Source organism: Pagrus pagrus, assembly GCF_965226575.1.
Source record: "Pagrus pagrus genome assembly, chromosome: 16".
NCBI classification, from domain to species: Eukaryota; Metazoa; Chordata; class Actinopteri; order Spariformes; family Sparidae; genus Pagrus; species Pagrus pagrus.
This window is the reverse complement of record NC_140200.1, coordinates 13,550,541-13,563,565: the sequence shown is the minus strand read 5'-3', so window position 1 is coordinate 13,563,565 and position 13,025 is coordinate 13,550,541. Positions and strand designations below refer to the sequence as shown.

Genomic DNA, 13,025 nt, shown 5'->3' with positions numbered 1-13,025 from the left:
TAAGCCTGTTCATCATCCTGTCATTCTAAGAATGTCATGTCAAATATCGGGCAGTCAACCTCCAACTAGACACACACATGCCCACGCTCTTAAAACATCCACTCGCAAAAAAACGAAGCTCTGAGTGCAACCTCGTGCCTCCGCACGACTCATTTTAGAAGTGCTTTTGTCATTTTGTGAATTACTCACACGTTACGAATGAGTAATAGATGTAGTAAAGGGAAAGGTTCAGATAGAGAGGTATTACAGAGGAAGAGGAGGGGTGGAGTAGAGGAGAGCTGAATAGAAGGTGATGAATGAGATGACTGAAGGCAAAGAGAAAGAGCGAAACAGCAAGAGAGAAGTGGATTTTAAATTACATGGTGGCTCATGTCAGCAGCTGTAATTAGTAGCTTGGTCAGGTGTGATGAGTGGGACAGGAAGTATGAGAAGAAGGACAAAACACCACAGAAACGAAGGAGCCTATGTGGATCAGAATCCACTTGACACACAGCTATGCAATATGAACGTCCCTGAAGAGGAGAAAGTGAATGAGAGCAACGTCCGTGGCAAACGCATGTGTGAATGGAGATAGGCTCACACATACAAGGCTGTTGTTCACAGTATGTCGCGTGTCAAGCGCGTGGATGAAGAGTCTGAAAATTCAGGCAATTCTTGTGCTGGCTGGCGGCCTGCCAAGTCAAATGTTGCCTTTGGAGAAAAGAACAAGGGCAGAGTAGAGCGGGGTGAAAGCCGGGCTACAGATAAACTTACAGGATGACACAAGTATCAACACACTCTGGATCTCACCCCCACCGAGTCGTACAGAGGGACAGCTGGACACGAAAGACAAAAAACACATGCATGCACCAGAAAACACACCCGTCACAGTGCTCCATTCGTTTATTTGTGTCTCACATAAGTGAGGGCACAGTTTCATGTTGCAGTATCCAGCAATTCTCAGTAGCTGAGCATTAAAAGCATTTATTTAAATATGAGAAAGACGCCTATGAACTATTTTGGATAAGCACCTCTGGAAGGAATTTATCTAAATATCTGGAGAACTGGTGATCTGATCTACTTCACACTTGGCAGGTTTATTGCAGAGGACCCGAGGAAGTGCAGTGTTGAATTTGGTGGAATTTGGACACGTGACACATTCAATATTGATCAATTTTAAATAACCGGCAAACACGGCTTCTGTGCAGTGTCTGCAGGCCTTAGCCACTCTGGCTTTCTGCAGACTGAAGCTGGCCTCACACATGATCCCTCTAACGGGATCTCGTGGGGAAGCAGACATACACAAAATGAAAATTGGCATGGTGCAACAACTTGCTGTAGTAACAAAAACCAAGAGCAAAAGTTTAAATGAGTCTGGATGAGTGGGCAGACTTGTGCAACACAGGATTTCTTCTCCTCGGTGAGAACTGTAGATGAGATTTTAAGTTTCTGTCAACAGTTGTATGCTAGCTAACATTGCGGCCCAGCTTGGGAAATACTGATGAAATCATCCATATTTTAAATTGGAAATGTCAAATATGATATTACCGGGGAAGCCGAGGAGTCTGTGAGCAGTTCAGGAGGCTTAAGACTGGATCTGTGTGCCCCTCACATTACCAGGTAATCTGCGCTGAACAGCATGTTTTGAACAAGCACTGCGGTAGTGATTGTAAATATTAACCAGAACAATTGGTGAATAAAAACAAAAAAAATCTTATTAAAAGAACTTTTTGATGATCCATTAATGTCATTTTTAAGTAATAACGGCCATAAATTTGAAGGCCTCAGGTAATAATTTATTGGTTTCCTTGGTCTTTCATATTAAAATGAATATTTTGGGCTGTTGATGACGTCCCCTTGTGCTCTTAGATACTACGATTCATTGACCAGACAGTTAAAGATATAATATGCAATGTTTCTGCATTGAAATGACAAAAAAAATGACCAGACCATTGTTGTGTATTCTGTTGAGATGTGCACCTGCATTGTTGAAAAGGTTCAATCATAGAGAAATCCCTAATTTACTAAAGGGAGCTGTGCGTTTCATTTCGAGAGTCTGGGCTGGAAGTCGGGAAACGTGACTAAACATGAGTCACGTCTGATAGATTTTCATCTGCAATGGGGGTTGAAGACAACAACTACCATGATCCCCTGCTAGTTCTTTCACTATGTCTTTTGTATTGATTGAGAGACCCATGGTGGAAGAAATTACATACTGTGCATTTAAATGAGAAAACAATCATCAGATTAATTGATAACAAAAATAGTTATTTGCAACTAAAAGTTGATGTCATTTGTACTTTACGTGTTGATTTACAGACTTGAATAGTTCTTCATTACCTTCTTTGTGTTGTACATTACAAACTCCTGGATTGCACTCAAAAAAGTTCTCAAGAAATTGGGTCAGTTTGCCACAATTCTGTCTTACTCCTCTGCTCTGTGAAGCTCAACATTACCAAGTATCTGTAGCGTAAGTCAAACACGGTCAACAGTCATACATAGAGTGGAAATATTTCAGTGCGCAGCTGCTGCTGTGATGAACAGTTGGATATTGAATTTCTTCATATTCAACAAGTGTCACTTTACCATCTGCATTTAAGTCATTTTAAACTGACCGTCTGATTGAGTTGCAGAACACGACAGGAAAATTTGACTTTTTAAAGCACTGTTACGAAAGCGGCAATCTCAAGAATTGTTATCTCAGGAACTGAGATTCACGGTCTGCTGCTTTTAATCCAGCACGCAAAAAAGCTTTCCAAATCTTTCTTTACACAACACAAGCACCAAAATGACCTCATCTCCTCTGCGGTGTGTCCTAGACTTCCGAACACAACACAGGTATGGCCCTCGAGATGGAGTGGCTGACTGTCAGAAAATGAAGATGTATTTGTCTGATCCGGACATAGCTGTGTGACAGCCAGTGCACCCCCCTGGAGAAAGCCTCACGCCCCGGGGCAAGAGAGTGACACACACACACACACACACACACACACACACACACACACACACAAACACTCTCCAAGGAGGAGTCACGGGGCAAAGGGGAGGAGGGGGAGGCAGCACAAGAGGAAGAGGGAGTGTATTTTCTCTCGCAAACACACCTTCCCTCCATGCAAGAGAAAGAGTCACACACACACTCAAGTTTTCAGTCGCGCAGTCAGCCACACACAGGTACACAGGATACAAGAGGACAAGACACAGAGAACAGCCACTGGTTGCTCAGTTACACTCAAGCTTTCAAGGAGGGCACAGACAGCCTGCCCTATGTGTGGCTCCTCTCAAGGCTTCACAGTAAGTGTGCAACATCCTTCTCAAAATCGCAGCTTCTGGTAATTATTCCGAAAGTTTTGACATATATGCGAACGTGTTTTTCTGCATGACGACATTTTCCCACGAGTGTCGAATTAAGGAGAAGTGCGCTTTCTAGAGTCAAACTGTTGCGTGTTATCCCACGAGCCACAGCTGTGTGCCTTTGACTCATGTCTTGATTTTCAGAGTATATTTTATGCTGTGTCACCGGGTTCGATGGTTTCGGAGTGAGCTGTCACGCTTGTGACAGTCATTCCGAGTCAGCTGTGGTAGCACACTTCAGAGAAAAATAGGGTGAAATGTCGTCCATAAATCTCATCTCCCTGCACTTTTATTTGCGTTTCTCTTTTTTTTTTTGTTCCCTGGGAGTAGATTGACACAGTTTTGTTTCTGTGTCAGGTATTTCTGATAATTTCACACAACCTTTTTAAAAAAACATTAAAAGCGGATGGCTTATTAGAGTTTTGTTTCGATGCCAACAATTTTAACTGAAGTTTTAAGGTTGAGTTTGGTGACACTCAAGTTGCCCACATAAGTTACATGAGAACCAGCCAAATATTGTCAACCACAGACCTTATCTATTGCTATCTCAGAAAACAAAAAAAAAAGAAGAGCCTGAAAAAGGAAGTTGTGAGCATTGTCTTCTGATCACAAGTCTTCTCTTTCACTCTTTGCTACTTCACCGTTTCATCCCATCAGTTGGGGGCACCCAGCCTTTTTTTCAGGGCAGAGACACCTGAGAAGAGAGGGATAGACGGTAGTAGACAGACAGAAAGAAAGCGCGCTTGGACCTGGCTGAGAGCCAAGTCGCAGGCAGTTCAGAGGAAGTCTGCTCGATTCACGGGGAGCGCTGATTTCCTTGTGAAAGTGGTCCTGACGTGCACAGGAACCTCCCTTATAGCCCAGGGGTTGTGATTTGGAGAGTCACAGGATGTATGGGACAGTGGGGGCAATGGGGCAGCAAGCATGAAGGTCCCACTTTGAAGTTTGTTTGTCCGGTAGTTGATGGGAAAGTTAGATCCTCAGCCACTTCTCCTCCTCCTTAACGTCCCCATCTTAAACTCCTTTGTATCACATCTCGCACGCTTGAGTCTAATTTTAGCTCCATTCAAAACTTCCCTCCAGCTGTTGCTTGTATTGTCTGTGTTGTTTTCCCCTTAAATTGTGACAAAAAAGGTAAAAGGAAAAGAAATCTTTGCTCAACAACATGCTTCACTACTTGATGTCTTTTCTGTAGGCCTCCTCCTCTCAGCGCACCACAGCCATGTTAACCTCGGAAAGGTCACCGCAAAGCTCAGGGATCATCACGGCGGCGATGCCAGACACACAGGACGTAGACTTGACGTCATGGAGCGAGGCAGACTTTGAGGAGAAGTGCACTTACATCGTGAAAGACCAACCTCTGGAGGAAGAGTCTGTAAACGACAGGAGGACACGCGCCGAGAGATCCTTACCCAGAAACCTGGCTCTAAAGCGGGGCAACAACGCAACGGCAGAGGTACTCGTTAAGCAGACTTTCCTTGTTTACCTGTTATTCAAATTGTCTAAGGAAGTTGTTAGCATCACCAAAGCAGGAAACTGACGCTCAAAAATAAATCCTGAATATATCTAAGTGGTATGTAAGCATGTACCGTAGTTGTTTATGTTTTGTGTAACTGCCGGCTCTCTGCGTCACTCCAACATCCTTCCATCCACTCATCCATCCTCAGGCGGGAAGCACTTGACATGTTGTTGTCTAATTTCAGCCTTTCCTCTCTGCTCTGAGGCGAGGAGAAAGGCCCTCAGCCCGGGGGTCGCTATGATTAGTAGCTACCTCAGAATCCCAAACCTTTGTCCCAGGACACCATTACACCGTAAAGCAGAGCGCGAGCGTTGGGAGCCAACTTATGGATGACACCCGTTTTGAAGATGTCACATGCGAAAAACTCAATTTCACATGTGAACTGGATATTTCTTACATTTGAGCATTTTTGGCTTTTTGATGCGCTTTTTTCACATTTAAATGACTATAAAAAAATGTAAAAAAAACATTTTTACATGTGAAATACATACGTTCATATGTTGATTGGCTAGATAGAATTTTCACATGTGGAAACAGAACATGGCGCATGTGAAGTCCACATTTTCACAAATTTCCATTTTTTTCACGTGAACTAAAATTTTACCACATGAAAAAAGACAAATTTACATTTTCACATGTGAATATATAGGTTCATATATAATTGGCTATTTTTCCACATGTGAAGTTAAACTTTAACATAGCATTTAAAATAAAGTAATATCAGATGTAAACTGGACATTTTCACCACTGATTAGCTTTTTTCCACTTAGGAAGTTTACTTTTTGGATGTAACTTACATACGTTTTTTACCTGACTGGCTTGTTTTACACATGTGGATGGATATTTCCATATGTAGAAACTATAAACAATGTTGTGGATTCAAAATGGCAATAGTGATTTAAAGTAGAGGATACTTTACATTTGACTGCATGGACAGGGGCTAGAAAATTGCAGATAATGTGGAAGATACACGATAAAAGCTCCATCCAGGCGACCACACGTAAAAAGGAAACGTTAGGTTTCCTTATGCAAAGTTTGGGTTGAGCCTCCGTAGATGAAAGATGGTAGTCAGATGAGATCAGAGGAAGTAGCCCAGGCGTCTGCAGCAAAATACCTGTACTACCACTTTGACCTCCTATTGAGGTCTGTCTGGAGTCTGGTTGACGCTGAAGAACAGGATACGTTAGAGTATGCGACACCTCAAATGGAGCCGTCAGACAAGGCCAACGAAAGCAAGGGTCAAACTCGCTGCATAACCTGGAGATAAGAGCATGCAGCAGTTGATCTGGCTACATACACCATGTCAGCATTGCTCCAAGATGAAAGAGAAAGCTCATTACCATTGCTTTAGGGGATTTTGAACAAGGAGCACAAGGTGCAGTTGACTGGTCGGGGTGTGCCCGTGACATCGTATACTCTCTTCCACACCCTGGAGGCTTTAGACAGCGGGGGTGAGTTTCACACCTGCAGGTATCAGAACAAGAGCGGTGGTGAAATTTTAATATGGTAGAGAAACTGAAGATAACTCGGGCTATTGGTTCATAAAATATTCAGGGTGTGAAGGAACGAACGCATTCTGTCACAGCCCGACAAAAGAGTCATTTTCTCCCTGGGAGATTTGTCATTACAGCAACTTCATCTCATTTCCTTTTTCTTGAGATAGTAATTATCCAGGGGACGATTTTCCAATGAATTGACCTGATCTTTTTTTTTTTAATTAACCAAGAAACAATCAGGCAGTGGAAAGTCAGATAAGAATGACTGTATTCCCAAGAATCTCATCCCTCTAATTATGTTTTTCAACTCTGAGTGCATCCGGCTGCTTGCTCAGGCCTCCAATTTGTCAGCTACTCTGTTGTTTTGATGACTTCATGTCCTCCTTGTCAAACAGGTGCTCGGGGTGACCAGCAAGGAGCTGATTCCTAAGGGGACACGTTTTGGCCCTCTGGTGGGGGAGAGCTACACCAATGAAACGCTGCCAAAAGATGCTGACAGGAAGTACTTCTGGAGGGTGAGTGCGCTGCATGTGACACTCTGGATCTGTGTGTGAAATTTGTATGTGTGTATGTGTGTGTGTGTGTGTGTGTCAAACCTGTTCACATCCTGTATCTCCATCTGGAGACGCCGCTGTGGCTGTGACATGGCACGAGTTAGCAGTTGTGGCCAAGTTCTGACATCCTGTGAAAGTGTGACTCCGCTTGCCAACCCTGGGGCAGCTTTAAACAGCAGGTTTAAATGTGCATGCAGTGTATATGCCGGCTCTTTGCATGGCTGTCTGAGGTCACACACACAGCTGTTTGGTTTCAGTGACGCAGCGGTTCTCCTCTCTCTCTCCGCTTGTCTCGGCAGTGGTATCGCTGCCAGTAAATACATGTCCGCGCTTCTCCAGGCTCACAAACTCTCACACTGACTAAGCAAGGAAGTGGCTTCGAGTCTGAGAACTTTTACGAATGAGCCGCATCAGGACATCTTCCATTACACGCACAGGCCGTCTGTGTAATTCTGCAGTTGAGAGTCAGCAACATTAAAACCATGCAACCCCGACCAAAACTTGCAACAGCCATAACACAGACCATCTGTTAACATTACAGCCATGACTCAAGTGACAGCACAGCTTCAAAGAGCAGATAGCATAAAGAGACATAAGAGAGAGGAAGGCACATGTGTTTAAATCAGCTGAATTTAAAGGGGCACTATGCAGTTTTGGAGAAGAAATTTTAACTCTGAATTAGAAAATTTACAATATTAATGAGGTAATAATGCAGAAATATGTATTTTTTCCATAACTGAATAAACAAGCTGCTCTCAGAGGGAAAACACTGTTTGAAGCTAGAAAGGTGGCAGGGTCCGCCACATGTAAACAAAGTAAAACAGTATGAAATTGTGTTGTCCTTTAATGTCAGTTTGTTTATTCTGTTTATTCAGTCATGTAAATGAAGAGAGTTTGTTTATTCTTTATTCTGTATCTTTCTCTTCTGATAAAATTTCTTCCCCAAAACTACATCGCACACCTCTAAAGCTTTTTAAAAGGTCAGCAGATGCAGCAACAATTCCGCCCCAGAGGCGATAGGTGAGAGTGGGCGAATGAGTATATCCAGTCATACGGCGAAGTTCTTTTGTTTCGTAACTCTAGATGACTCCTGTGCCACAAACGCAGACGGTATCAGCTGAAAGAACATACAGTGTTTACCATAAAAGCACCAGGAAACCTGTGGCATCATGGTTTCAGAATCAGACCACGTCATCATCAACTGAAATATCTCTCATCTTGGTTCTCTGACACTGTAGGTCTTCTCGGAGGGGCATTTACACCACATTCTGGATGGTCTGAATGAGGAACGCAGCAACTGGATGCGTTACGTCAACCCAGCCTGCGCTGTGGAGGAGCAGAACCTGGTCGCGTGCCAGAACGGTCTGGACATCTACTTCTACACCATCAAACCGCTTCAGCCGGGGCAGGAGCTTCTGGTCTGGTACTGCCCTGAATTCGCCCAGCGCTGCAACTACCCTCCACTGGGCCAACTGGCTATTGACAGCATTGGTAAGTGAGTGAGTAGTAATAACGCAAGGACTGAGTGTCTCTGGACACCTTTAGGTAACAGAAACTACTCTTGTGCCCACGCTTTGAGACATATCAGTTATGTACTGTCATTGTGGAGTAATCAAAGCGCTGGCCGACTGATGCGCTCTTTGTGTGGGTGTTTAAGAAGTTACTCAGTCACACCCACAGCTCTTTTGTCAAAGCAAGACACAAAGGAGGAGAGTAGAGTCCTGAAAGCAGAGAGGATCTGTCTCCAGGTATAGTACCTGAGTAAGACGAGACCAATTTCAGGACTTAAGGGCAATGTTTCAGTTTCCCTTTTTTTCAGAACTCCACAGCTGGCAGCTCTTCGACACACAAAGCATTTGTCTTTCATTCACGAACACAAAGAGCGCACATGCCGGCAGAGAGGCCGCATGCACACACCAAAACACTCATTTACGCGCGCGCTCACACACAAGAGGCTGCCTGAGGTGCTGACAGCATTCTGGCACGACTTCTCTTATTTATTTGGCTCTTAAGGAGGAAGAGGGGTAGGAAGCGCTCCAGTGACTACTTGAACTTCCTGACAAGGCGACCCGCTGACAGATTGATATCTCACTGAGTGTCGGCTGTTTGTTTGCTGAGAGCCAGCCTCTCAGGAGAGGGGGAAGGGTGACACAGGGGAGTACACGGCAGATAAGGGTCGCTCTGTGTTTGTGTGGGTTGGGAGTAGGTGAAAAGCACATGCAGACTTCTGTATTTCATCTTCCTCTGTTTGTCAGCTGATGGCCTTTGTCCACTCTTGAGGAGGTCAGTTCCTCGTGACTTCCTGCACATAAAGTTGAAAGATTTGCTCAGATTAAATACAGAGTTCATAATCCTGACCTGTGTGCAGAATTCAGCAGAAACTAATATTATTTATAGGTCACTATATATATATATATATATATATATATATATATATATATATATATATATATATATATATTTTTTTTTTCCACTTCATCAAGCATCTTTTAGGATTATTTATGTCTGCCTGAAATCTGTGGGTCATCAGCCGCTTTCAGATAAAAAGTAGTTTCTTATCCCGTCCTGCATGTGGTGGAAAACACTTACAACTGGCCGGCTCTCTAATGCAAATAACATACTGTGCCCACTAAGTGTGTGCTATCTGTGTCCTGATCAGACACCTATTGTTTCTCATGCGGTGTCCACTTTCACAGAGAGCCAGGTTAAGCCTGGGAGACTGATCTGTTAATCTGTAAAGGAGACCTAATATGCCTCTTCATTTTTTTCCCTTTCCTTCAGTGTGTTTTATAGGTTCTTGTGCATGTAAAAATCTTGAAAGTTGAAAAGTCCACACCTACAGGCGCTCCTCTCTCCCACTGAAAACACTGCTCCTGAAACGGCTCGTCAGTAGCCCCGCCTTTAATATCCTGACTTTGTGACATCACACTACGTCACCATGTCACACTATTTATGCCTAGCGGCTGGTTTAGCACTTAAGAATTGATTTATCACAGCTGCTCTGTTGTTAGCGATGCTGGTTCAGGCTTGTGTGAGCTGACCAATCAGAGGAGACTGGGTATTCAGGAAGAAGGCCTTAAAGAGTCAGAGGGGGAATATAGGGCTGCAGCACTGGACAGTAATAGAAAACGGATCTGGTTTTTGGAGGATTAAAGCATGTTAACCTATTCTAGTCGTAATTAAATAAAATTATGAACCTGAAAAATGAGCATAATATGTTTCCTTTAAATCATAACTCAACAGGTTTGGATGGAAAGTAAAGATCCACATCAAGGAACGTGCACACGATCACATGAATGTGTCGTTTGACTGAATGATGACACTGTTGTGATTTTCCTGTTTCTGATGTCATTTCTCTGTTGTTTATTTGTCCCACAGAACAGAGTCAATCTCAGGAGAAGAAAACGGGAAAGAGAGGACACAGCGTTTCTGAAATCCTCAGAGACGAGCCTTCCAAATCCACCTGCCCCAGACGTCTGAACAGTCCTTTGCCTCCGACTAACCTCCCAGGGGTTTTTCCCTTGTGTCCCCGTGTTGTCTACCCAATCCAGCCCCGCTCAGAATCCATCCATGGCCATAGATATGCAACTCTACCATCTCTGCCATCCAGTAGCCCTCTAGCTGCCAAAAGGCCAGCTCTAAGTAGCCCTGTCCCAGCCAGTTTGCACTTCACACATCAGCACAGTCAAAGCCCTGTTATAGCCAAACCTTACCAGGAGCCCTCTGTGTCTGATCGAGTCCATCCTGCTCTGAGGCATGCTCCCTATCTACTGCCTCACTACTCACCTGGCCTTAACAGCATTCTACCTCATTCATACCCGCTCTACAGTGATCGACTGAAGCCTCACCTAACACTCTCATCTCATTTCCTGCCTTATGACGGTTATGCACACTTCCTCCATCCTCTGGCCAATGGACACAAAGACTTGACACTTGCACTATCTGACACCAAACAAGACCTCATTCTATCACCAACCCGTGAGCACAAAGACAACAAGAACCTCATGTCCAAAAGAACAAACTACCTCAGGATCCCCTCGTCTGACCTCAGAGATTTCAAACACTCTCCTCTCAGTAACGCAGACCTCACTACGCCTGCTGCATCCAGTGCCTCACCAATGGTCACGTCACTCCGCCGAGCGCTGCCCTCTCTTGCACCCGGAGGAAGCTCGCCACCAGTGGGCATGGCCGCCTTTTCAGGCCACCTCCCTTCCAAACCCACCTCTGCCACTCAGAGCAACACAGAGGATGCCATGGACCTCAGGAAGGCCAAACGAGGGGGGCAGATTATTGGCTACAAGACTCTGTCTTATCCCCTCACCCGGCAGAATGGAAAGATCCGGTATGACTGCAATGTATGTGGAAAGATCTTCGGGCAGCTGTCCAACCTCAAGGTCAGTTCCTCTTCAGAATATTAGTAGAGCAGGGGTGGGAAAAATGGCAACCATGGGCTAGAGAATATCAGGATTTACCAGCCACCATTGTTTCCTGAGTTTGACAGAAAAAATAAAGTCTGACATGCTGTCCCCAGGTCCATCTGCGAGTGCACAGCGGAGAGCGTCCCTTCAGGTGCCAGACCTGCAATAAGAACTTCACGCAGCTGGCCCACCTGCAGAAACACTACCTGGTTCACACAGGAGAGAAGCCCCATGAATGCAAGGTAAGGCTACAGCAGTTAAAGATATAGTGTACCACTGAAGTTCTGTACAGTGAATATGTAGCTGGAGCCAGCAGTTAGTTAGCTTAGCTTAGCATAAAGACTGGAAACATAGGGAAACAGCTAGCCTGGCTCCGTCCAAAGGAACCAAAATCTCCGTTCCAGCACCTCTTATACAATTTTTACATCAAAATGACCATTAACATGTACAAGCAGGTGTTTTTTTTAAATGTGGGTTAATCTGCAAAATATAAGTGATTGATTCCTTTCCAACTGCCAGTAGACGACTCTGCCTTTCTGTCTTTCTGGTTTTTTTTTGTGCTGGTGTGTCATGTTAGACGTCACAAATGTGCTGGGAAACAGGAAAGAGTAGAAAGCAGCATTGGAGGCTAATGACAATGTAATGTAGTTACTTGTTATACAGTTCAGTCCCTTTGTTGCACTGGAAAAATGTCATTTGATGAGGGAATGAATGCTGATTGTCTTCCCACTCAAGACAATTAAAAAATATTTATTACCATGTTATATCTGGTTGGTTTAGTAATTTTGAAAGATTCAAAAACATTCTCTTTTGCTGTTTCGACACAGGTTTGCCATAAGCGGTTCAGTAGCACTAGCAACCTGAAGACCCACCAGCGGCTACACTCAGGTGAGAGGCCTTACCAGTGCAAGCTCTGCCCAGCCCGCTTCACCCAGTTCGTCCACCTCAAGCTCCACAAACGCCTCCACACCGGAGAGCGACCTCACCGGTGTCCTCGCTGCCCCTGCGCCTATCTCCACTTCTGCAGCCTCCAGGTGCACCTTCAAGGCTTCTGCCCTCTCTCCGCCTCCGCCTCCCACGGACACTCGCCGGAGGAGCTACATCGAGTCAACTCCGAGATTGAGAGGTTCGATGTGAGCGAGGCGGCAGAGCAGCTCGAGGCCATGGCTGCGGAGGCAGAGATGGACACAGGGAATGTTATCGAGCTGATAAAAAAGATGGAGACTCATAACTCTGACACAAGAGAGGACTCTGAGCTGAGCATCTACAAAGCAAAGGAGTGTTCTGTCGTTCAGCTGCATCGTGGCATCCCTCTACCTCTGAATCCAACCAGCATCAAGCTGGAGTCAGGCTGCATATCAGAGCCCTAAGACAGCCTTGCTAATCCAGCCATATAATCCTTACAGGTCAACTCAGCAGCTGTCTGTTACTGCCCTATTTGAAGTAAAGCCTTATCTCAATCATGGATTGCCTAGCCTACACTCTACAGTTGTATGTGAAGAATCAAGATGTAACCAGCATGGCCTGGGACCGAGGACTTGATTGATTTAATGTATAGTTAATTTATTCTGTTGCTAATAATGATCTAAAATGTATAAAAACTGAGATTTTTCTGCAATTTGTTTTGTATCGCTGCAAAGTTTTCATGGAACAACAACTAAACATGTCATCATGCATAAAAAAAGTTTGCCTTTAGTTGTGGTTTCAC

At 44.5% G+C, this 13,025-nt stretch overlaps 1 protein-coding gene across 1 annotated transcript; it reads left to right on the top strand.

The window, feature by feature from the left end:
- Nucleotides 1-3,149: 3,149 nt before the first annotated feature.
- prdm1c (PR domain containing 1c, with ZNF domain) lies at nt 3,150-13,012 on the top strand. Its single transcript, XM_084377974.1, has 7 exons — nt 3,150-3,270; nt 4,526-4,786; nt 6,741-6,860; nt 8,138-8,390; nt 10,278-11,293; nt 11,431-11,559; nt 12,145-13,012. The coding sequence occupies exons 1-7, from the start codon at nt 3,244-3,246 to the stop codon at nt 12,685-12,687; spliced, it is 2,349 nt and encodes a 782-aa protein (XP_084234100.1). The 5' UTR covers nt 3,150-3,243; the 3' UTR covers nt 12,688-13,012.
- The last annotated feature ends 13 nt before the right edge of the window (nt 13,013-13,025 follow it).